Source organism: Elgaria multicarinata, chromosome 5, assembly GCF_023053635.1.
Source record: "Elgaria multicarinata webbii isolate HBS135686 ecotype San Diego chromosome 5, rElgMul1.1.pri, whole genome shotgun sequence".
NCBI lineage: Eukaryota > Metazoa > Chordata > Lepidosauria > Squamata > Anguidae > Elgaria > Elgaria multicarinata.
The window spans coordinates 38781067-38803773 of NC_086175.1; the positions used below are offsets into that span (position 1 = coordinate 38781067).

At 43.5% G+C, this 22707-nt stretch overlaps 3 protein-coding genes across 7 annotated transcripts in view; 1 reads left to right on the top strand and 2 right to left on the bottom strand.

The window, feature by feature from the left end:
- The window catches only part of CARS2 (cysteinyl-tRNA synthetase 2, mitochondrial), a 34017-nt gene extending 18463 nt beyond the window's left edge, over positions 1 to 15554 (bottom strand). For 3 of the 4 annotated variants that reach the window (XM_063126141.1, XM_063126139.1, XM_063126140.1), the window contains exons 1-9: positions 15082 to 15554; positions 13322 to 13372; positions 12389 to 12506; positions 10853 to 10924; positions 9916 to 10021; positions 9202 to 9285; positions 6549 to 6678; positions 3993 to 4126; positions 414 to 478 (exon numbers count right to left, since the gene is read on the bottom strand). In XM_063126141.1, coding sequence (XP_062982211.1) covers positions 414 to 478; positions 3993 to 4126; positions 6549 to 6678; positions 9202 to 9285; positions 9916 to 10021; positions 10853 to 10924; positions 12389 to 12506; positions 13322 to 13372; positions 15082 to 15383 — 1062 coding nt within the window. In that variant the 5' untranslated portion in view covers positions 15384 to 15554. The remainder of the gene's footprint in view (positions 1 to 413; positions 479 to 3992; positions 4127 to 6548; positions 6679 to 9201; positions 9286 to 9915; positions 10022 to 10852; positions 10925 to 12388; positions 12507 to 13321; positions 13373 to 15081) is intronic. The other variant, XM_063126142.1, reaches the window with a different exon arrangement.
- Positions 1 to 22707, bottom strand: part of ANKRD10 (ankyrin repeat domain 10) — a 246311-nt gene that overhangs the window by 161070 nt on the left and 62534 nt on the right. The window lies entirely within an intron of this gene.
- The window catches only part of ING1 (inhibitor of growth family member 1), a 71686-nt gene continuing 70162 nt past the window's right edge, over positions 21184 to 22707 (top strand). For both annotated transcript variants that reach the window (XR_010025455.1, XM_063126148.1), the window contains exon 1: positions 21184 to 21857. Coding sequence is in view for 1 of the 2 variants with exons in the window: in XM_063126148.1 (XP_062982218.1) it covers positions 21716 to 21857 (142 nt within the window). In the remaining variant the exon portion in view is untranslated. The remainder of the gene's footprint in view (positions 21858 to 22707) is intronic.

A 22707-nucleotide genomic window follows, 5' to 3' on the forward strand; every position in this document is an offset into this window, starting at 1 on the left:
TTCAGTCCATCTAGCGAGGGTACTTTGGAGGGGGAGGGAAGGAGGCTGAAGGCAGCTCAGGATAGGTCGTATCCTGGCCTCTCCAGTCTCCTCCCCTCCCCGCCCACCAGAACATCCTTTCCCCTCTCTCTCAAATTGATTTTCCAACTTTTGAGGGCAGCTGGCATGGTTCTTTTTGCCCCAGCTGCAAGAGGGAGGGGGAGGGGCGGATCTCCGATTCCCCCTTCCAAGATCGGAGCGTTGTCCCTGACCTTGGAGGGAGGAATCCCCAGTATCCTTTAGCTCCTCAGACAATGTCTAGGGGCCACAGGATTGTTCCCTCAGGGAGTTTGCAGCAAACCCATTACTGGTGGAGTTTGTCCAAAGGGATTCAAGTATAAAGTGAAACACACACACACACAAGTTTACAGTACCTTAATTGTAATGTAGTTTTTCAGTGATTTTGACATTTTTTCACTCCCTTTAACATGCAGGTGTCCTGGAATGACAAAAGCAAGTTGATTTTGTTTCTTTTCTTTCTTTCTTTTTTAACTCCTGAGTAGAGAAGTAATTTAGAAAAGACAAAGGAGAATTATTTTTCCAAGTAGAAGGAGTGAGAAAAACAAAAGCTCAGAACCTCTTTCTATAGCCATTTTTAGGCATTCACTAGCTTGTTAAGTACCAAGAAATAGAAGAGAACAGTGCAAAGTAGTACAAAGAAATAATAATAATAATTATTTTTTATTTATATAGCACCATCAGTGTAAAGCTAGAATGTAATTTTATAATTGGTTTAGTCACCTATCTTACAACCAATTTAGATCTAAACCATTTATATATTATCATAAAAAGATATTACCAAAACCTCAATATGGGTTTCTTTGAGATATTGAAACAAGCCTGAGGTAATATTAACTAAGTCAGCTGATGCTCCTACTCACAGTTAGAAGATAAGGCCAATTTTAATATTTTCTTTTTTTACTCTTTGTTAATTCACAGAATCAAAATAGCCTAAAAGAAAAACCCAAGCAAATGGTCCCTTGACTTTCAGCCCCACATATTAGAACTGCCTCCACCATTCACCAGTTTTTCAACCAAAGATTCAATTCATTAGTCAAGCTATGGTTGATGAGGTTACACAGAAAACTGCTTTCCACCAGGCCAGATTATTTGACTATCTAGCTAGTTCAATATGGCTGCCTCTGAGTGGCTTTCAGGCAGAAAAGGGTGGTTCCCATCACCAGCTACCTGACCCTTTTTACTGGAGATACCAGGAATTGAACCTAGGAGCTCAGGCATGGAAAGCAGGGGCTCAATGGTCCCTCCTCAAAACTTGCAGCCCCATAAGAGAGACCAACCCAGGCACTCACCAGGAAACAAACAAAGCCACTATATTCTGTAAACCTTGCAAAAACGATACCAGTGACCCAGTTCGCACATAATGGTGGCAAATCTTAGATTAATTAACATTCGTTTGCCAAGATGTGTTCCTCATGTGAGCTGCTTCTTCTTTGCATATTCAACCTCCGACCAGCCCTCCGATTAGTTCTTAGGTTAACTTTGGTCTGCTTAGCCCACAAACAACCTCCAGTGTTCGGGTCTGCACATCATGCAACAATCTTAGATTGGAGATTGTTTATGCAAAGTGGAAGTGACTCATGCACAGCATGTGACCTGGCAAATCTTTGGTTAATTAATCCACGATTTGCCACCGTTACATGTGAACTGGCCCAATGTAAAGAGGGCGAGAAGAGGCTTTTGAGCAGCTAACCATGGCAAATGGCTAGAGATACATGTCGCTGTCTCATTTGCTACATATAGGGCATTCATAAGATGCCATTTGTTTGTACCAATAAGGTAACTCCTTAGGAGAAGGCTCAAAGAGCCATTTTTTCTTGATTATCCCACTTTCTGAAGAGAAGCTCTTCAAAGGGAGAAACAGCTTGAAACACCAGATGAAGACCAGGATTGGAGAACATATGACCCTCTAAATGCTACTGAACTTCAACACCCATCAGCCCCATCCAGCATGGCCAATGGTCAGGGATAGTAGAAGTTACAGATGATTCTTTGTAACAATCACATACAATGAATTTCACTGCACCTAGATGTGCTGGAAGATCATGATTGACCAGAGCTTCCCAGTATGTGCGCACACACACACAACGAACACACACTTATGTGCAATCGGGTACCACACATGACAATTTAAACACCACTTTCACACAATTTCTACTTGGAAGCACTTTCCATGTAGGTAACATGTATTGTGCAAAGCGACTCTTAGGCGTTATTGAGCACAATGTATGGTTAAAACACACAGCTGTGAGTTTTCTCCATAAATATTTCAAGAAAGGTTCTGAGATAGTATTCTTGAACAGGGTCCCGCTAATGAGCTTGCTATAACTACAGTCTGTTAAGCAACATGGACAACTTATTTTCTGAAACTGTATAACTGACTATGAATAATTGACATTAAGTTATGGAAATTTTTAAAAAAGAATGTAATAGATCAATGCAATGTATTGGCTTCACAGTGATGCCACTGACAGGTAAAGAAACATACACACACACATACGAGCACCTAGGAATACTGTAGCCAAGATATCTCTCAGGAAAATTCTGAATCTTTCAGGATTCTGATTCATAACACTCAACAGACTGTTGCTTTCTAAAGATGTTACAGAAACTGAAAACCCTTCATCAGGAGTAATCACTAAACTCTGTGAAACGTAATAAAAATGGTTTGCCTCATGCCAAATGATTTCTGCTTGTCACAGGAAAAATGTACTATTGGGATACTTAATATAACTAGACCTTTTCTCATTTCAACAAACTTAAAAATAAATAAATATCCATACCAGATTAATAAACAAAAATGTAGGCACATATTTTTTTAGAAAGGCATGCCTTCCTCTTCTAAATGTGTACTTATACTTTATGTATGGGAGATTTTCCCTGATTTTTCCACTACAAGGAGAAACATATTTCACAATGTGAGAATGTCCGAGAATTGTTTTATCTAGGAAACCATCACTGTCTTTACTGTTTTACTCTGTACAGCACCATGTACATTGATGGTGCTATATAAATAAATAATAATAATAATAATAATAATAATAATACACATGAACAAGGATTGAGATATGGACTCCCTTTTAGACAAGAGACCATACTCAGGGCCTCCTCTTTACTTTAGGGCCTCCTCTTTACTTTAGCTCCCCCTCAGAGGCAAACATTAGGTATCCCATGAAGGCGCTTGAAAAATACTTCCTTGAGAGTGCTCCACACGGCAGAACACAATGGCTCGGATCCCATGAATCAAAGGAAGTTCACAGAAGGGGACTTCCTTGTTTCCCTCTTCACTACACCACCCCAGAAAGTCTCTGCGACATTAGAGGCTCTCCTGAACAATGTGGAATGGGGTAGGGGCTGCATTGGAAAGGGGTCCCAAGCTGGGCTGAGGACCTTGGTGTGACAGAACTCTGCTCAAGCAAGGTGCCTCTACCAGATTTTGAGTGATTTCCCCTTCCTATGGCATAGCCCATTCATTGTTGGATGGGGGCTAATTCTAAAGAGGCATTTGTGGGAGGGGGCACAGAGGAATAGAGAATGGGTAAATCCCCTTCCATGCACTTATTTGCATTCATGGGTCTCAAGATCCACGCAAATATTTTTACTGGGCTTAGTGTGAGCATCAGTCCAACTGCTTAGAGCCTACTGCACTGTCACTGCATGTCCCCAGTAGAAGATGGCTCAGAGAGCTACCAAAATGTGGGGCCTCTTCTCACCCCTTTACATTGGGGATGTGAAGTAGCAGCCTAAGGTAGAAACATTTTTATAGTCTCAAGAGTTAAAGCATCAAGATTAAGTTCCTGCATCTTTCAAATTATTTCCCCCCAATTCGTTTTCTATAAAAAATGAACTTTGTCTTACTAGCAAGTGTAACTGTATGAAGATTTTAAGTTCCAAATAAAAGGAACGCTAAAATGTAAACATGTTTATTTACTTACCAGAATGTAGAAAATAATTTCCCCATTGCTCACACTGATGATAAGCTTCACATTGAGCAATTTCGTTTTCATGATGGGGAAATGCAAGATCTATTCCACCAGAATGGATATCCAAATGTCCTCCGAACACCAGACTGTAACAATAATATTCAATGATTTAAAAAGAGGGAGACATACATCGACAGACCGGCCAGAAAAATGGGCATGTTAATAAACAAAAGCAGGATCTAAAAGGAATCACAAATCCCAGCTCCTGCTTCAGATCAGTAAAAGGAAAAGCAAACCTGGAGAGCCCACTATGGATTCTATTCAAATCACTACAACAGCTTATCATATGCCAAATATTAAACAGATTCTCCTTGAAAGTAGGCCTCTTAGATTTGGAAACTTCAAACGTAACTGTAGAAGAAACTAAAGGGCATTACTGCTTCGGTACTGAATGAAGTTCATGCAATTTCTTGGTCTATTAACTAAGTCAGGGCTCAGCACCATGGTGCTCACGGGTCCACTGGCATCCACCTGGACTCCCAAAGGCTTACCATCCTCATTTGGGATTTCCTCCTTGTCCCTGCCATCTATCCTCCTCCCTGTTCAGGATTTCCTTTCTCCCTCGCTGCAACACATATACGCTACTGCTGCCCACTACCACAGCAGCAGGGAAGTAGGCTGAAGTGAGCACAGAGGTAGGCAAAAACAGCCAGGAGAGTAACTCCCAAGTGAATTGTATTTGGCTTCCCACCCACCCCACTACCACCAAATTATTTGATATTTATGAAGGAGCATTGGACATTCAAGGTTCTTATGTTTGCGTATTAACATCCCTGTTCTTGTGTTTGTGTATTAACATCAACATTAAAAGAATAATGCATGGAGCACGCTTAAAAACAAACAGCCAACCTGACCCATTTCTTTTCCCCTTGTGATATAGGAACATGTAGTCCAATAACGACTGCTTTCTAGGCAGCACTGTGAGGGGCTGGGGTGGAGGAAAGGGAAATGCCATTCCCCTGACCTGGCAAGGAAAATAAATGAGATGCTATGCAAAATGTAAAAACACTGGTTCTATGAAAAAAACTATCTTCACAATAAACACTGTAATATCACAATTTTGCAAAACATGAGTTTCTTTCATATCTGTACAACAATGTCCATACAAGCCTCTCATATATATTTTACAACTTCAATCTAGATGGCATTGACAGTAAAACAAATGTTTTAAGTATTTATGTTTCTCCACATTATCCCACAAACTGTCATTTTCTTTGGGGAGTTAACAGCCCCCCTAGCAAGTATATTTTAAATTTCCACATCCTCTCCCTCTTTCAGGAATTGCATACACACTGGTGCCACTCCAAGAAGGTACAAGCATAAGATGTCACCAATACAGTGAGGTTCAGTGTTTTACCATCACTGCCAAATAAAGCAGCAGCCCAGGTTTCATGACAAGCTTCATTTTAAACTGCTCAGAGAAGTGCTTGCAAAGTAGTGGGAGTGTATCACCACCACCATCATCATCTAGATCCTGCCTTTTTTTTCCTCCAAGGAATCCAAGGCGGTGTACATAATCCTCCTCCTCTCCATGTTATCCTCACAACAACAACCCTGTGAGGTAGGTTGGGCTGAGAGTCTGTGACTAGCCCAAAGTCACCCAATGAGCTTCCATGGCTGAGTGGGGACTAGAACCGGGATCTCCCGACTCCCAGTCCAACACTCTAACCACTACCCCACACTGGGCAATCTGTGTGTGTGTGTAATATAAGAGCTGCATACCTGCTCCCTTCTTTCAAACGTTATTAAGAGACTGCATGAATCTGCACTGTTTGCTTGGATGCTGCAGTATTTCCATTTAACTCTAGATGGCAGTAGTCTTATTCTTAATCTTAGCCCAAAGAGTTTAATTGAGACATGTTAGAAGACATTTGAAGTGGACCTACTTTAAGTGAGCTTTCGAGTTAAAACTCTCTTTTGCCTCCCAGTGCAGCTTAACCAAACACCCAGAGCAAAAAGGAAGAACAAGATACCTTTGCCTGCCTCCTGCCTAAAAATGCCTTCCTCTCACCTTCACTCTGTGAATGAGTTGCCTTCTCAACAGGCAGCTGCCAGAAAAAGCCTGACAGCATTTCCCTGTTTCTACTGTGGCACATTATCGATAAGCACATGACAAGCACAGTTTTTAAAAACCTGGCTTGGCTTCAGCAGTGAGAGGGGCACATCTCACAATCAATCAGCGTGCCTCCTTACTTGTGGTGCTGTGTGACAGTGCTACAGGGCCCTGGAGCAAGCCAAAATGGTGGCATGCCATGGGAACAGAAGCAATTGGCCTCAGTTTGCCACCAACTCCATTCAAGAGAGCCTATTTTCAAAAAGAACCTAAAACATTTCCCAGACTACAGCTGCTATTCATTTTTGGTTATTTTTTTTTTTAACAAATAAACAGCTTTGCTAGTTTTTAATTGACAACCTCTACTGATCCAAGGGGAGGGGGGGCAGGGCAGCTGTGTTACCACTTGCCAATACGTATTGGAAAAGAAACAAGACCAGGAAGTTCAGACTGACCTTGATAACGTAGAGCATTCAATGTGCCAGCCAGGCCTTCCTTTCCCCCAGGGAGAATCCCAGCATATCTCTTGAGGCTTAGCGGTCTTCCAAAGAGCAAAATCCTTCACGTGATGCTTATCGCCATAAACTGCCAATAATAAGGGGTGACATGTTAATAAAGGTGAAGTTACGAATGAAGTGGTTATGAAAAAAATAGCTTCTGGACTCCACAAAGGGACTTAGGGTCACTTCAGTGAGATTTTTTTCCTTCACAGAAAGCACTCCGGTGCAGGAAATAGTGTGTAGCTTGCATGCAAATAGCCAGCCTTGATGATTACACATGTGTGTGTTTTGTTATATATACACACAGGCAGGTGAGGGGCATGGGGGCATAGAGGTACCTTAGACATGTTGCACTGAACTCTGGAACAGAGCCATGGATTTGGACTGCAATATTGCACTTTGCTTCAGCATGTGGCCTTCCAGATGTTGCTGGGACTGCAACTCCCATCTACCGTAGCCAGCATAGCCAATGGTGGGAGCCAAAGGGAGACGCAGCCCCACAACAACTGGAGGGCCACACGTTTGCCATTCCTCAGTTGTAGGAATTCATGTAAGATCATCATGGCAACCCATACAACCAAGGGTTTTGCAGATACATTATGTGTAGGGAAAAGCAGGACACAGGAAGAGAATAAGAAGCTGTCTTAGATCAGGTCAACCTATTGGTCCAGCTAGTGCAATATATTGTCAACTCTCAGCAACAGTTCCCAGGCAGAGGTCTTTCCTAGCACCACAACTCGATTCTTTTAACTCAAGATGCCAGGGATTGGACAGGGGTCTTCCGCTTGCCAAGCAGACATTCCATCATGGATTTCTAGCCCTCCCCAGGACCCTTGACTCAAGAATAATCCTGAGGAACCATACAGATTCCTAATGGTGGCTTCTTGGAAGGTGCTACTTTCTGAATTATGGGCAAGGGGTTTTCTTTCAACCAAAGTGTGTGTGTGTGTGTGTGTGTGTGTGTGTGTGTGTTGGCAGCCGACAGACAGAAGCTGTGCCAACCGTGGTTAATGCAATCAAATTTAATGCAAGGTTGGCTTCCTTTCTAGACACTTCGTATTTATACAAAGAAAGCCTCCACAATTCCCTGTTTGCCCTGGACATTTATGAGCATGAATTAAGATGTACTAACAAAGACACCACATATTCTGCAGTAGAAATGTTATCATTTTTAAAAGGTGCATTTACCAAATTGGCATCTTTGAATTTGATTGCATAATTCACCAGACCATTAGCAGGGGACACGTATTTTACTTCTGTATTCATAGGCCAAAAGCCCTCACTCTCTACTCCTAAGATCTCCAATTCAACACTCTGAAGCAGCAACAAAGATGTACAGATGTTTTAAGACCCTTTGCCTGTGAGAAAATAGTGCCTTTACTGGATCTGCCCACATGACTGAGACAGAACATATAGGTCTTCTATTGGCACGTACGCAATGATTAAAACACAGATGCAGGTGAATAGTCTAGGCAATAAAAAAGGGATCATCTTACTGGATAACCAATGCTCCATGCAGCTCAGTTAAGTCCTAGACAGTGGCAAGTATCAATGGCTATAGAGAAGGTGCATAAATCTCAAAGACAACAGCAGAGCAGTCAAGCTCTTGCTGTCATTTACAGACACTTGGAACAATAAACATTTTAAAAGTAGGCAACCTTAGGAAAAAGATGGGCTATTAAAACCACCTCAGTTGAACTACTAATACTGGAATCTTCCATGCATGGCTGTTTTCTTTCCTCCTCTTTTTTCTTCTCTTATTATTCTCCTTTTTTAAAAAAAATTAAGTGCAGTGAAAATGCTGGGCACTGCCATACCCACTGGCAGTGAGTTCAATGGTGCAGTGCATGAAGGACATTTTCCATCACTGAGCTGATTGTGCAACCAAGCACTGGCCTTTATGGATCTACCATGCATCTATCTTGTCCTTCACTGTATTATCTGCCTTCTACACGAAAGAGTTCTAATTGTCTTAGCCTGTCATCTGGAACGCATCACAAAACCCTTATTTTGTTGACAATTCCTGCAATACCCCCCTTCCCACCCACACCAGCACAGCTGCATTCTATCATACCTTCCTTGTGATTCACCACAGAACGATTCCTTTTGGTTTACTATTATTTATTTTTATTTATTATTGCATTTATATCCTGCCTTTTTTCCTGCAAGGAACTCAAGGCAGCGTACATAATCCTCCTCTCCACTTTATCCTCACAACAACCCTGTGAGGTGGGTTGGGCTGAGAGTCTGTGACTGGCCCAAAGTCACTCAGTGGGTTTCCATGGCCGAGTGGGGACTAGAACCCGGATCTCCCTACTTCCAGTCTGACACTCTAGCCACTACACCACACTGGCTCACTTATCATCTAACTATTAGATAGATGACAAGCGTTTCTTCAGGGCTGGGGATTGTGAACTGCCACAAAGCTAATACTTTCAAAACACAGCGTTAAAAGAAAAGTACCTATGACACAGAAAGGTCTACCTGAAAAAAGTATCCCGCAGCACCATATGAAACTTACCTCATAAATTTCGAATATCTTAACAGCTGACATATGAAGCAATGGCATACAAATTTGTACAGACGTCAACAACTTGCATTAACATACCTTGTTCCTCTTGGGCATCAGGAGAGATATTTGCAAGCTTTCCGTATCTGTCTCCCCTAGAACGGACATCAAAATAAACATTACCTGTTGGAAATAAACAGTTTGGACTTATTATAAAGATGGCAAATATCTAATTACTGATTAAGTGCACGATTTACAATTTCCTCTATGCTTGCAGAGCCATTTAAGCCAGCACACCACCACACACGAGCTCCCATGCAATTCTCCTGGGTCAGCAGTCACTGGGAGAAAATACTTGCCATCCAGTGCTGACCACACAAAAGGAATAGGCTGAATGTTGTAACATTTGCCAAGCCTGGTCAGAGCCAGTTGTGGCTCCTTCTAAGCAGGAGAGATATAATTCAGAAGACAACTTCTGCCTCCCACAATTAGCATGGAGTGGGAGGCAGCAGTGGCTGCTGTGGGTCAGCCCTAACTCAGCAACATGGCCTGCTACTCCACATTGGTTCCTACCCCACACTGCCTCCTTTGAAATGGTCTATCAACAACAACCCCATGAACTCATCTGCAAAAAAGAAAGCACTATTGAATATACACGGAACAGTGACCAATGGTTACATTAACTGCGCATTTGTTACTTAACAGGTGGACCAGATGTATTCAAGCTGATTCAAAAACCAACATGATAAAAATCAGAAACACACAAATGTCTTACACACATTAACTGCTGATTATATCGTTTAGGAGTCTTACCTTTTGAGGTTGCATAACCATGTCCTCTAGTAATGATCTGCTGTATAAAAGAAATGATCTGAGGAATATTTTCAGTCACTCTCATATATATTGTAGGAGGAAGAACCTTAAGTTAAAAAAAAGAGACACCTTTGAGTTAATACCCCAAAATCCATAACCGGGCAACACTTTTATCAGGACCAATTACAATATCACGGAGGGTGCAAACTTTCTCCAGAACCCTTCAATAGGCTAGATCAGCCTCTCCCAACCAGGTGCCCTCCAAATGGTTTGGACTCCAACTCCAGGATTCCTGCTCATTGACCATTATGGCTGAGGCTGATGCGAGTTGAAGTCCAAAACATCCAGAAGGTGCAAGTTTGGGGGAAGCCTAGGCAAGATGATACAAAAAGTAGGGGGATGGGGGAACCAGAACAAAAAATAGGCCAGATGTTATGGCCAAGAAGTCTACATTTTAGAGCTAGTCTTAATATCGAGATTGTAGACAGAATGAATAGCTGGTATGTACTGCAGGTATCAGGTTATATCCATGATTTGGGGATAAAGAAGCAATGTTTATCTCCATTTCTGAAAACATAAAAGACCCAGTTACCCAGATCTGTCTCTTGCTTTGGGCAAAACACAGAGGTTCCTGAGTAGACAGAGAAGAGACAGTCTTTATATTAGCAAAGCCAGAGATTAATTTTGCGTTACTAAGGATATTAAATGGACTATCAACAGCATGTTTAAGTGATAACAAAGCAACAGAATAACACCTCTTAAAGAGAGCACCGACTTGGCAGTAAGCCCCTTTGAACTCAGCAGGACATGTAAATATGCAGAGAACTTGAACTCAACAGGGGCTGAAGAACAGGCCTATCACTGTCTTACCATCTATTTAACAAATAAAACATGTTTTACATTCAAAGATAAAGCATATCAGACAAAGCATTTGCACCTGTAAGGCATCCATGTCTTTCTTAAAGTCCTCCTCAAAAAACCGGGCAAGAGCCTCTGGGGATATATCCATCTGTAAAATATGGAGCACACTGGTAAATCCCACATAAAATGTATGATCAGTGAGCAGTTAGCTAACTAAAAGAGAGAAAAGAAATCCAAGATAAACCCAAGAAGTCTCATTAACTGCTAGCCTGAGGAGCCAAACAATCCTACTTGTCGAGAGAGGAGTGGGGATGCGGAGAACAACCCATCTATTTTTTATGGGAACAACCTTCATCTAAATTTAACTTGAATTTCAAATAAAGTTAAAATACCCTCAAACGTTACAAAGCAAGAATGACAGATGACAGCTCTCCTGAGCCACTGTAAAAAAAAACCACTGAGATCTTGGAAGTTCCTGAAGACATTTAATACCATTGCTCACTTCATTCAAAGAGAAGAATATTCCATTCAAAATAGGCTGAGCTGAAATGGGATGGGGAGATGTCCACTCCCCCCATCCCATGAAATGCAACCCCCTTATTTTGACAACTGCTTGGGGTGGGATACATGCAAAGGATAAAATGTTCATCCACTCAAAATGATTTTCCTCATTTTGATTTCAGTTTGGCTATGCGGCATCATCAAAAAATCTATTAGGAGTGAGGATCCACAACTAACCACATCTGAGTCTTTCTCTGATGACGTGATGTCATTATGCCACCTCCATGATCTCTGACTGGCTGAGACCATCAAGAACACACCTGGATTTTTTTTTTTTGAAGTCATAACAAAGCTTCAGATCAGAGCAAGAAGCAGCTGCGATCAGCATGTAAAAAAAATGTAAACGAAGACTCTGTGCGCCCCTATATGGTGTAACAAGCACCACATGACAACAGCTGAATTTCTACATTTCAGTATTTCAGAAATGCTTAGCATAAAAAATATCTGAGCTGCTTAATGCTAATATATCACGACAAACATTACTGAAGATGACAGAATCATTTACTAAGCTACATCAATATTAATTGTATCCCACTAAGAAATAGGTAGGTAGATTATAATTTTATGGTACTGTGGCATCTAGGTTATGTTAGGTCAAACTCTGGAAGAACACTTTTAAAGAGTGAGCATGGTTTGAAGCCAGTTTTCAATCCTGATTAAGTAGGAACCCTGATTAGCTTTGATCACAGCTAATGCTGCCTTAGCAGAAGTTAAGACAGGAGAGGAAATTTTGCTTCAAGAAGTGACAGCTAGGGGAGAGATCTTGCAACAAATACACCCCATTCCCACTCCCTTAAATGCAATTAAGAGAAGTACCTCTGTTATGCTCCCTCCAGCCTTGTATATTTTTTCATCTATAAAGAAGTTACTAAGAGAAGTAAAAGGAACTTATAAATATCCCAGATCACACATAAGATCTATATTTTTGGAGTAAGTCAAACAAGAACAGTTTTATTTTGCTGCCTAGATTGGCTGTCATATAAGCCCTATAAAGAACAGGAACACACATTTCTTAATCCAATGGATTTTACAGGCAGAACTCTATTCCTACCTCATTGGCTCTTCTAATTATTTTGTCATCTATATCTGTAATCCCCATCACCATGACTACTTCCTTTCCAAACAGCTTTGTAATTATTCTTCGAATTATATCAAATCTAACATAGGAGCTGAAAAAGAGAAAAATGTGTGTTATAATAATCATGAAGTTCATAATGCAACATTAGATTGTAACTTGAGTGTACTATTAAACGACATTCCTGTGAAATCTAAGAGGCAAACAGGTTTATTTTGGCATACGCTTTAGAGAGGGCAAGAGCCCACATCACCAGATGTGTGAAAGGTTATTCTCAACTGGAAGATATACATATGAGACTGGGTTGGAGGGGGAATTCTAAACATTGGAGCCAAAAGGCTATGAAATGCAAGAAGTATTTTTTATATACTAAACCAAAATGTATGTAAGATAAACGCAGACTGTGTTACACAGTGACCATTCACTTACAGTGCAATCTTATATCTGTCTCCTCAGAAATAAGTTTGACTGAGTTCCACTTGGGGAGTCCTAACTGAACAATTAGACTTAACTCTTTGACCATAGCCAAAGCAACCCACCACGTTCTGGATCTCAAAAATGAATTTTCTCCATGTCAGAATGACACTTTTTGTAACACCTCTTCCATGCTCCAATTGGGTGCATTTAACTACACTCAAACAATCCTAAACTTAGATTCCTAAGAGTAAGCCCAATGAACACGAAGACATTTTTGAGGCGACATGGATAGGACTGCACTCTTCCTTCTCATTCTACAGACAGCTGATAAGTTGCTCTTGGCGAACTCCCACCCTATGCTGGAAAAGGGCTTATTTTTGAATAATATGCGCTAATCAGTGATAATATGCTCATAACTACAATCTATTCAAAAACTAAGCTAGCTGGAGGGATACAAATTTCAGTAAAAGTCAGTAATATTCAAAAACTCACCAAGCATGCCCAAGGTGTGCATGGTCATATACAGTTGGTCCACAGCTATACCTGTGAATAAAATGAAGGTCTATTGAGAAAAATCACAGAGGAATTCAAAGAGGGTATGCTCCTGGTGGTTCCACATGGACCTATGGCCCGATTGGAATCCACCAAGAGAAGAGCCTTTAGTGTGGTGGCTCTTTGGAACTCCCTGCCCCTGGAGGTCAGGCAGGCGGCAACACTAGGCTGCTTCCGGCGCCTCCTGAAAACAAATGTATTTCAAGAAGCCTTCCTCAACTGACTAGCCACTGTTTTTACTGGTCCGTTGTTTTAAATTGAACAATTTTAATTTGCTTTTTAAATCTTCTTTCTTTTTCCTGGTTATACCTATGTGCACTGCTCCGGAATCTACTTTAGATATGGAGTGGAGTATAAACATTGTAAATAAACAATAATATATTTTTTGCAACACAACAACCTTCCACAACCTCCAGATCTGTTGGGCTACAACTCTCATAATCCTCCTGCCAGCATAGTAGTCCAACATATTTGGAGGGTACCAGGTGGGGAAAGGCTGCAATAGGACATAATAATATGAACAGTTTTTAAATGCACATCAACTGCCACTGGTTGACAGCTGGATGAGGAGGGTCCATGGCAATGTCTCTGCAGTCAACTTGCTAAAGGCACTTGCAGAGGGAAGACAGTTTTGAAGTATCGGGCACATTAAGCTAGCTCCCCTGAGGGTTTGCGTCAGGGGTGGGTGGGGGCACAGAGCTAAAACCACAACCTACCCAGGAGTATATGACCTCTGGATTCAGGGCCCACTTCAGAACATGCATTTTTCAAACCCGCCTCTTAGATGTGCAAACAATAAACAGCTTTTGGAATGGACCTGAAGACTAGATTTGGTCCTTGCCTGGTCTCCTTGCTTACGTACAAATAAATACACTTGCTTCTTGGCCTAAAGCAAGGGTGGGCAATATGCGGCCCTGCAGATGTTTGGCCCTAAAGCTCCCATCAGCTTTATCCAGCATAGCCAATCTTGAAGGATGCTGGAAGTTGTAGGCAAAAACATCTGAAGTTGCCCACTCTTGGCTTAAGTTTCCTGCCATTCTCTTTTCTGCTGGAGGTGGTGTCCATTATGCTGTGGTTCTGATCTGGTTCCAATTTACTGCAAGTCCAGATCTAGCATATGGCCTTCTGTGCCCTGATATGGACTGGTCATTGTGCAAAATCCTGCAAGGTGTATTCTACCCTGCAAGTTTAGTGCCTAGGCTACAATCCTAGGTGTATGCCCATTCAGCTCTTAAGAACTTATTTTGAAGTAAAATCAACCCCAGTAAATTTTGCTGTTACTCCTATTGGTTAATATTCGGCTAGCCCCATACTGTACTACTACCTTTTGCTCTCCTAGAAAGGCTTCTGCGCTTTCACAAGCTGTGTCATAAACTCAACAGGTAAAGCTCCCCTAGCCTTCATATTACTACACCTGTTGGTTTTATGGCTGGCAGTGACCATGCAGATGGCGAAATACTGCCTGCCAGAAGATTAAAAAGCAAAATAGAAAATGTCACTACCTATATGACAATTCTTCACTATCCCAGTCCTCCAAGCTGGAGCCTTCCAGATGTTCTTGATAACTCCCAGCATTCCTGACCATTGGCCATGATAGCAAGAGCTGATGGGAGTTGAAGTCCAAAACATCTGGACGGCACCAGGCTGGGAAAGGCTGAGCTACCCATACAAATATAGACAAGGAATGGTGAGTCTTCTACCAAGTCACCACATCGGCGTTCTTCAAGATGAGCGGCTCTTTACTTCTGCTCAGGCTGTTATAGGTCTGGATGCCCGTGTCTCGGCCTGTGGGCTTGATCCACTTCGTCCCGTGCTCTGGCACGCCGCAGCCCCTCCTCCGGGAAGCTTCGCCCGGCAGCCGCTTTCCTCCAACAGCAAGAGCAGCTCCGCCGGATGCAAAGGACGGTGTCCTGCAGCGCCTTAGACCCGGCCACAGCGAGCAGGGGGCGGCGGCAGCTCCCAGACAGCCGGCGCCCCAAGGCGTCGTCAGAGCGCGAAACATGCTTGTCTACGGCCAGCCCGGGCCAGGACACCGCCTCCGCCGCTCGCCGTTTTCAGAAATGGCTTCCCTTCAGAGCGCTGTTTGCACCGAAGCCAGCAACGCACAGACGCGCAGCCTGCATGGCCCGGCTGGAAGCACGGGGGAACTCCGGCGAGCTCCTCCTCCTCCTCCTCCTCCGCCCTCAGAAAGAGGGAGGCGCTGTACTGGCGCCGGAGCTGCTCGGAGGAGGAAGGAAGAGCTGCACAGCCCTCTCCGCTTGTAGGAACAGCCGCCGCCGCCTGTGCTCCTACCGCGAAGAGCGGTAGCTACAGCCAGCGACCAGCAGGAAAAGGCGGAGCTTTCGCTGCTACACTAGTAGGGGAAGGCGGAGAGTAAGTATGTATTCGGGTACTCCCAGCACCGGGGAAACGACGCCTCGGCTGCAATAGCTTCGGTAGCTTGCTTGCTTCGTCTCTTTCTACTTCCAAATCTCCCTCCCTCCCCTTGACTTTGAAAGTCCCACGACGACCTTAAATGTACTGTTCTAGGCTGCAGTCCTGTAAGTCTCATTGAACATGGTAGATCTACCGAGGAAACATCTCTAGGAATGTAATGCACGGCCGACTGATTCCACCGCTTTCAAAAAGGATCAAAGGCAAAGTGGGTGTGGCAAGGGACAGGGGGCCATCCCAGCAGGGACAACCTCACAGGCCTGCCCTGCCCGAGGTTCCCCCGTCTTTGGCCTATAATATCCAAAATAGCCTGGAAAAATCCCTTGGTCCTGTCCGTGACTAGCTGCGGCCTCTTGATTTTGCTTTCAGCATGCCAAATATGAAGTGAGCTCCCAACTAGATGCTCTTGGTAACTATTCCCCAATTTGGGATTTTACTCTATCCTCCCCCACTTCAGTGAATGGATATTACTACTGTTCTTTAGAGGCACAAGTGTCATCTGTGGCACAAAGCGCCTTTTAGCAGCATAAGCTGGTACAGAAGCTACGACTCTGCCTGGATAGTGACCGCCCAACTTCAGTGGTCCATATTGTGATGACCTCCTTGTTTTGTATGCCAGACTGCCATTGAAGACAGCCTGAAAACTTCAGTTAGTTTAAAGTATGGGTATTGACTGGAACTGGGCATTATTACAATATTACAGCACTATTTAACCATCTCCGCTGGCTCCCAGATAATTTCCATGCTTAATCCACGGTGCTGGTGTTAACCTAGAAAGACTTCCACAGCTTGGAGCCACAGTAACAAAAATATCATCTCTTCCCATACATTCCTGCCTGTGCCCTGAGATCATCATCTGACACTCCGCTCTGAGTGTCTCCATATTCTGAGATTCAGCAGGCAGCTACTCGTGAATGGGCCTTTTCTGTGGTGGTCTACAAATTGTAGAACGTCTCCCTAGATAAGTTTGCTTAGTGCCTACTTTATTGACTTTTCAGTGCAAACGAAATACCTTTTTGTTCTCCCAGGCCCTTAAAATGTTTTTTAATCGCTGCTTGTGTTTTTCATGTTTAATGGTGCATTTTTAAATCATTTTTGCCATCTTTAGCTGTCTGAATATTTACCTTTTTTTAATTCTTGTAAAATATTGTTGCTGCTTTTAACGCTTTTTCAGAAAAATATTTTAATGTCTTATTGTTTTTGTCACTGTTTTATTGTGTTTGCTTTTATTATATCTGTCATCCGGAGAGCTTTGGATATAGGGTGACTCATACATTGAAAAATAATAACAATAATTCTGCTTATTTCATTAAATGCCATCACATCTCCTCCAGTTTAGTGGAAGAGATGACTCTCCTAGTTATCTAGTTCAGATGCTGGGGCAAATGCACTACAATTTTTAAAAAAACAAAAATCATTGTTTTAATTATTATTTCATCGTTTCATTATGATTTCTGGTTTTAAATCTTCTTGTATGGCACCTTGGGAGGGTTTATCTTAAAAAGTGATTTATAGATCTTTTAATTAATAGTAAATAAACAAACTAGACTCAGATGTAGTCCCACAAATATTCTTCTAGCTCCGCAGTGGGCCAACTGCAGCCCTCTGCCTAATTTCAAAAGCCCTCTGCAATCTATCAGGTCAGACCTCTGGCAAGAGCAATCTGTCACTTCCCTGGCAACCCAGGTGGGGAAGAAAAGAGAGAGAAAAGGGGGTGGCAGAAAGAGAGAGAGAAAAGAGGTGGTCCACCACTTTTGGTTCTGACCCTGCCCAATGCTACCATATGCCCCTCCCCAACACACACACACACACACTAGCCCTAAGGAAATGCAGCCAACATAAAAGTTGCTCACTCTTGTTCCATACTATCCCACCACCATTTCCTACACTATTCCAACCCCCTTCTTGCCTCAGTGAAACTGACATATCAAGTTCCATTTGGTTCAGTGGGACTTGCTCCAACATAAGCATGTTCAGGATTGCAGCCTTGGTCTGGATCCAAGCCTGCATCTCCATTCTTGTGTAACATGTGTTTTGTCTGCTTGTATCTGTTATACTTTGTTAAAATAAAGTGTTAAAAACTAACATCCATGAGTTATGCAGAAATTGCTTTGAGTGTAACATGTAAAATATCTTAAGAGAACACTATACACATTCTCAGATCTACTTCAACAGCATTATTTCATTTGCACTGAAATAAATGGGATTGAATTAAGGGACTATCATCAGATCCAATTTCTATGTATAGATTTGCAGCAACAACAAAAGCTTGACCATTGGGAAAAGCCTTCCTATCCCAGATAATACTGTAATCTCTCATAGGATCTTAATATAGAACCCTGACTGGGAGCAGAAATGCTGTGTCCATACAAGAACAGGTTCCCTTGTAAATGTGCTTGAGCACTGTTTAGGGCAAGAGTGGTCAGAAAGTAGTTTTCCAGATGTTGTGGACTTCAACTCCCAGAAGCCCCTGCCAGCATGGCCAGTGGGTAAGAAATGCTGGGAGCTGAAGTCCAAAACACCTGGAGATCTACTTTCTGCCCATTGCTCATTTAGGAATATCACTGCCTTTTATGCCAGTCATGACATTAAACAAGGTATGGGACTGGGGGTGGGGGAGATTTATGGAAGAATGGGTGCTCCGAGAGCCAATGAACAAATGACTGGCTGCAGTCTCCAAGAAGCATAGTGACATAGCAAATGGGCTTCCAGGGAGGATGTTGGTGTTTGTGTAGATATATATATGTGTGTGTGTGTGTGCGAGAGCGAGTGGTTGGGGGTTATATTTTGTTGTTGTGTTTAATATAGCCATTGTTACCTGATCCAAAAGAATACAGGAGGAAGAGAAAAGGGAACCTTACTGACAATCAGCGGCAAAAGCTGAAGACAACAAAGCACCGTGTCTTTTAGAAAAGCTCCTCCCCTTCTGCCATCATTGAGATTCACTATTTGATCATGGCTTAAGCAGCAACAGATCAGTGAAACTCTGCCTCGTGAGAAACGAGCTTTCTCCCTTTCAGGACAAATCCGGATCCCTCTCCTTGGGAGCAGGGTGTGGAAGAGAGAGAACGGAATAAAGGAAAGCGCCTTCTATGGAAAGGTCCCCGGATTTTTCTTGATTGTTACGACCTCTTCATGGAAATGGTTGCGGTGCTTGCCGCCTATTTTCTCTAACCTACCCGTCTGGAAAGAATAACGTCCCTTGCTTTTAAAGAAGAACACCCCCGCCGAGGCGGGCTTGGTTATGCTATTTCCAGAAGCTGCCGAGATATTACTTCAGATAAGTAAATATCCGTGGGAGCAGCTGATGCCTCCTTCTCCCTCGTGCATGTAGTCAGCAATTGTTAAGGTCTTCGCCGATTAAAGGGTGGCTGCCTGTTTTTATCTTTTTCTAGGGATCTCTTAAACCGGGCAGGCTACTAGTTCTTGCCTGCCAGATCAGCCCTCCCTCTTCCAGACGGGTATTCTACCGCCATCCTAGTTACGCAGACTATAGTTATTTTTAGACCCATTTAAACCTTGTGCTTTTAAACTTAAATATCCAAAGGCGGCAATGCCCCTCTGCATGTGCGTTAAAAGCAAGCAGCAAAGCTAGATGTTTACTAGGTATTTCTCAACAGTCTTGTTCATTTCTATAGCGCATCTCCAGCTACAAAGTGTTTCAAAATTCTAAATTTACCCTCCCAACAACGCAGGTGACGGGAAGTGCTCAAAACCCACGCAATGAATTCCACGGCTGTAAAAACATATCCGTTCTTTTGGAAAATTCACTGGGTAAGAATGGTCTAAGATTTCGAGAGATCAGCGGAAGACTGTGGGCGTGGGGGAAGGAAATTTTGCTGTACTATAATACAAATTTAAGCTACCCCTCACAAAGCTGGCCTTCTTCCTTCTACCCTACGCTGTTAGCTCCATAGCTGTAAAAATTCTTCAGGCACGAAACTCTCCACCCGCCTCAAGTCCACATTTCTCTAGTGTTTCTTCGATATGCTCATCGTCTTCAAATCTACCTTCCTTTACCATAAGGTCATCATCACAAAAGTACTTTTAAAAAAACGTGACTATTTAGAGATGATTATCTCAACATCAGTTCTAGGCTATCAAGGGGAAAGCGCGTTTGAATAAATTCATATACAAATAACTGCCAGCCACCCGATCCTGATACTATCCTTGCTCCACATCACAACCGTTCCCTCCTTTTGTTTTCTGCAGCTGGGTGTGCTTTGATTTTCAGATCAGCCAACCTTTATAGTACTAGGGCTACCCCATCTCGGACTGCAATGGCCATAACCCACGCGCATGCGGCATCGCAAAAAACCACAAAGCGTGTCGGGAAATGTAGTTCACTTTTTCACGTCGCATCCTCCATTTTCTCCTCGCCTACGAATTAGGTTTGCCCATGCGCTGATCGCTTCTCTCTTCCGGGCTTCTAACCTGCAGCTTGTCATTGGATAGCAAAGTGGAGGGATGGAGTATAAACTGAGGTTTGATTGGGCAGCAGTGCTGTCTTTACCGGATTACAATTATTGATGCAGTTGCTCGGGTTGTTGGTTTCAAGGAGGGAAGGAGACATCCTCTTTCTTCAAGTGAGAAAAGTCCTGCAAACTGGGAGAGGCAGACAATGCAAAAGGAGGATGGACGGGTTGCAATAGCGTGCCTGCACGGCGAGTTTTCTCTTTTTAGATTTGTGTGTTGTCACAAATCAGGGCTTCCTGCTGAGGCCGAAAGGATGAGAGACGAGGAAGACGGGATCTCGGTCATCTGCCGTAGGCTACAAACCAACTCTTCGAAGTTTATGTCGCTCCCCTTTAAACAAGTGCAAAAGCACCAGCGCAAATTTTGTCCAGATCTTTCAACGCTTCCTGTTGCCAGTGCTCTGCAGCCACACAGGGCGGGCAAGCGAAGAGGCAGCCTAAGCAAACACCGCCCACAAACTTCACACGTCCCTCTCTGTTTTGCTCTTTTAAGACGCATGTACGCTCTCCATTGAGCGGTGCACTGCCCAAGTTCCCACTCAAATCGAGTTAGCATGACAACCGTTTTACCTGTTGTTTTGTGCATAAGCGAAGTAGAAGAAAGCAATATTTCGGTCCCGAACCACACACGAGACACATGCCCAACTCCCCCCTCCCGTGCATGTTAGCAGCAACTGAGCTATGAAGTGCTCCTCCCTCCCCCCCCCCATGCGATCTCACTTCCTTCACTGCGAGTAGGTAGGGAGGGAGGGGGGAAATATAATGACTATATAGATAGAGGCACATTGAGCGTCTCTGCTGCTGTTCCGTGAAGGTGGGGGGAAGCGTATGGGAGTGGTGCGCACGCGCACTAGCTGGCGGGGCTGAATGTTTCCCAAGTGTTTGAAACTGGTATTTGGGTTTCCACGTTGGATCAAGTGCGGCGTATAGAGAAGGCTGCATTAATATCACCGGCGGAACAGGAGCAGTTGCATTCACCGTGAGAAGCTTCTCCTTCCTTCTGCCAGACATTTTAACAGAACCGATCTTATTTGTCTGGGGGAGATCTGGTTTTTTAAGAGCTTCCTCTCCTTTCTCCCTCCCCTCTCTTGTACACACACACACACACACACACACAAATCCCTCTGATTGTTCCTACCACCTCCTTGGTGAGTTACCGACAACGACAGCCATTCAATCAGCTGCTACTGCTGCTCTGGGGCTGTAGGGACTCGCGGACTGTGAGTGTGCCTGCCTGCCTGCTTTCGGAAGAAAAGACTTCGATGTAGCTTTTTTGGTGGTCTTTTTGACTAGATCCAAGGGAAAGGAGACGGAAAGAGAAGCGGCTGAGGATTGAGCCTCTGCCATCGAGACTGCTGTGTTTGAAAGGAAAACTCTCGCCCATAAGGGTGAGAGAGGAGGATAAATATACACAATTTTCGGCCGGATGAAAATGTTGAATCCTGCAAACGGAGAGCAGCTTCATTTAGCGAACTATGTGGAGGATTACCTGGACTCCATCGAATCTCTGCCCTTCGATCTGCAGAGAAACGTCTCCGTGATGAGGGAAATCGACGCCAAATATCAAGGTAAGTGCTTTCTCCTTTATGTGTTCGTGTGCGAGAGTATGTAGAAGCTATATAGATTTGCCTTTTCTGCAGAGATGATCTCTTGTGTGTGTGTGTGTGTCTTTTCTCTTCTCCCCCCTCCCCCTCATCCCGAAGCGGATGGTAGCTTTTTTTATTTATTTATTTGTGAGAAGGCAAGCAGAAATCCAGAGAGATTTTCGGGGAGAGAAGGGGTTGCTCTGCAGCGATTGCCTGGTGTGTGTGTTTTCCTTGGGGCGGAACAAAAGGTCTTTTTGGCTTCTGATATTAAGCGAGGACTTGGCTTTTTAGGTGTAAAAAATGCTGGACAAAAAGGCGGCGGCGGCAGCAGCAGTAGGGGTAGAGGAGGGGCAGGGGAATCAGGACGCATGGGGCACTGAGGCGGCTGTTTCTCTTTCTCTGGTTTGAGAGAGAATGTTTTCTGGGTACAGTGGGACAGTGGTGGGGGGAACGGAGAGAAAGAAGGGGGAGAGCGATTACAGCACAACACTGAGGAATTTCTAGTATTTGCAATGGCTGTAGTAGGAGAGGGTGCTAGTAAGAGAGAGAGGGAGGGTGGATTAGATTGAGAGTGGAAGGGGGGTGGGCCGGGCTTGTTTCCTTCGTTCCCTCTTTTTTCAATGGGATTTGCTTTTAAAACAGCCCCCTCCCTTCAAGTATCTGTGGGGGTGAGAATGGAAAGTGGAGGGGGATTATATAAATACTGTGTGGGCTGGGGATGTGCTGCTTACTGAGTGCCCCCTCCCCTTTCCTCCTCTTCTTTTCCTCCCTCCTGAAACTCATACAGTATTTTGCAGGTCTTATGGAAGGAGGCTGTATTCTCTCTGTGTGT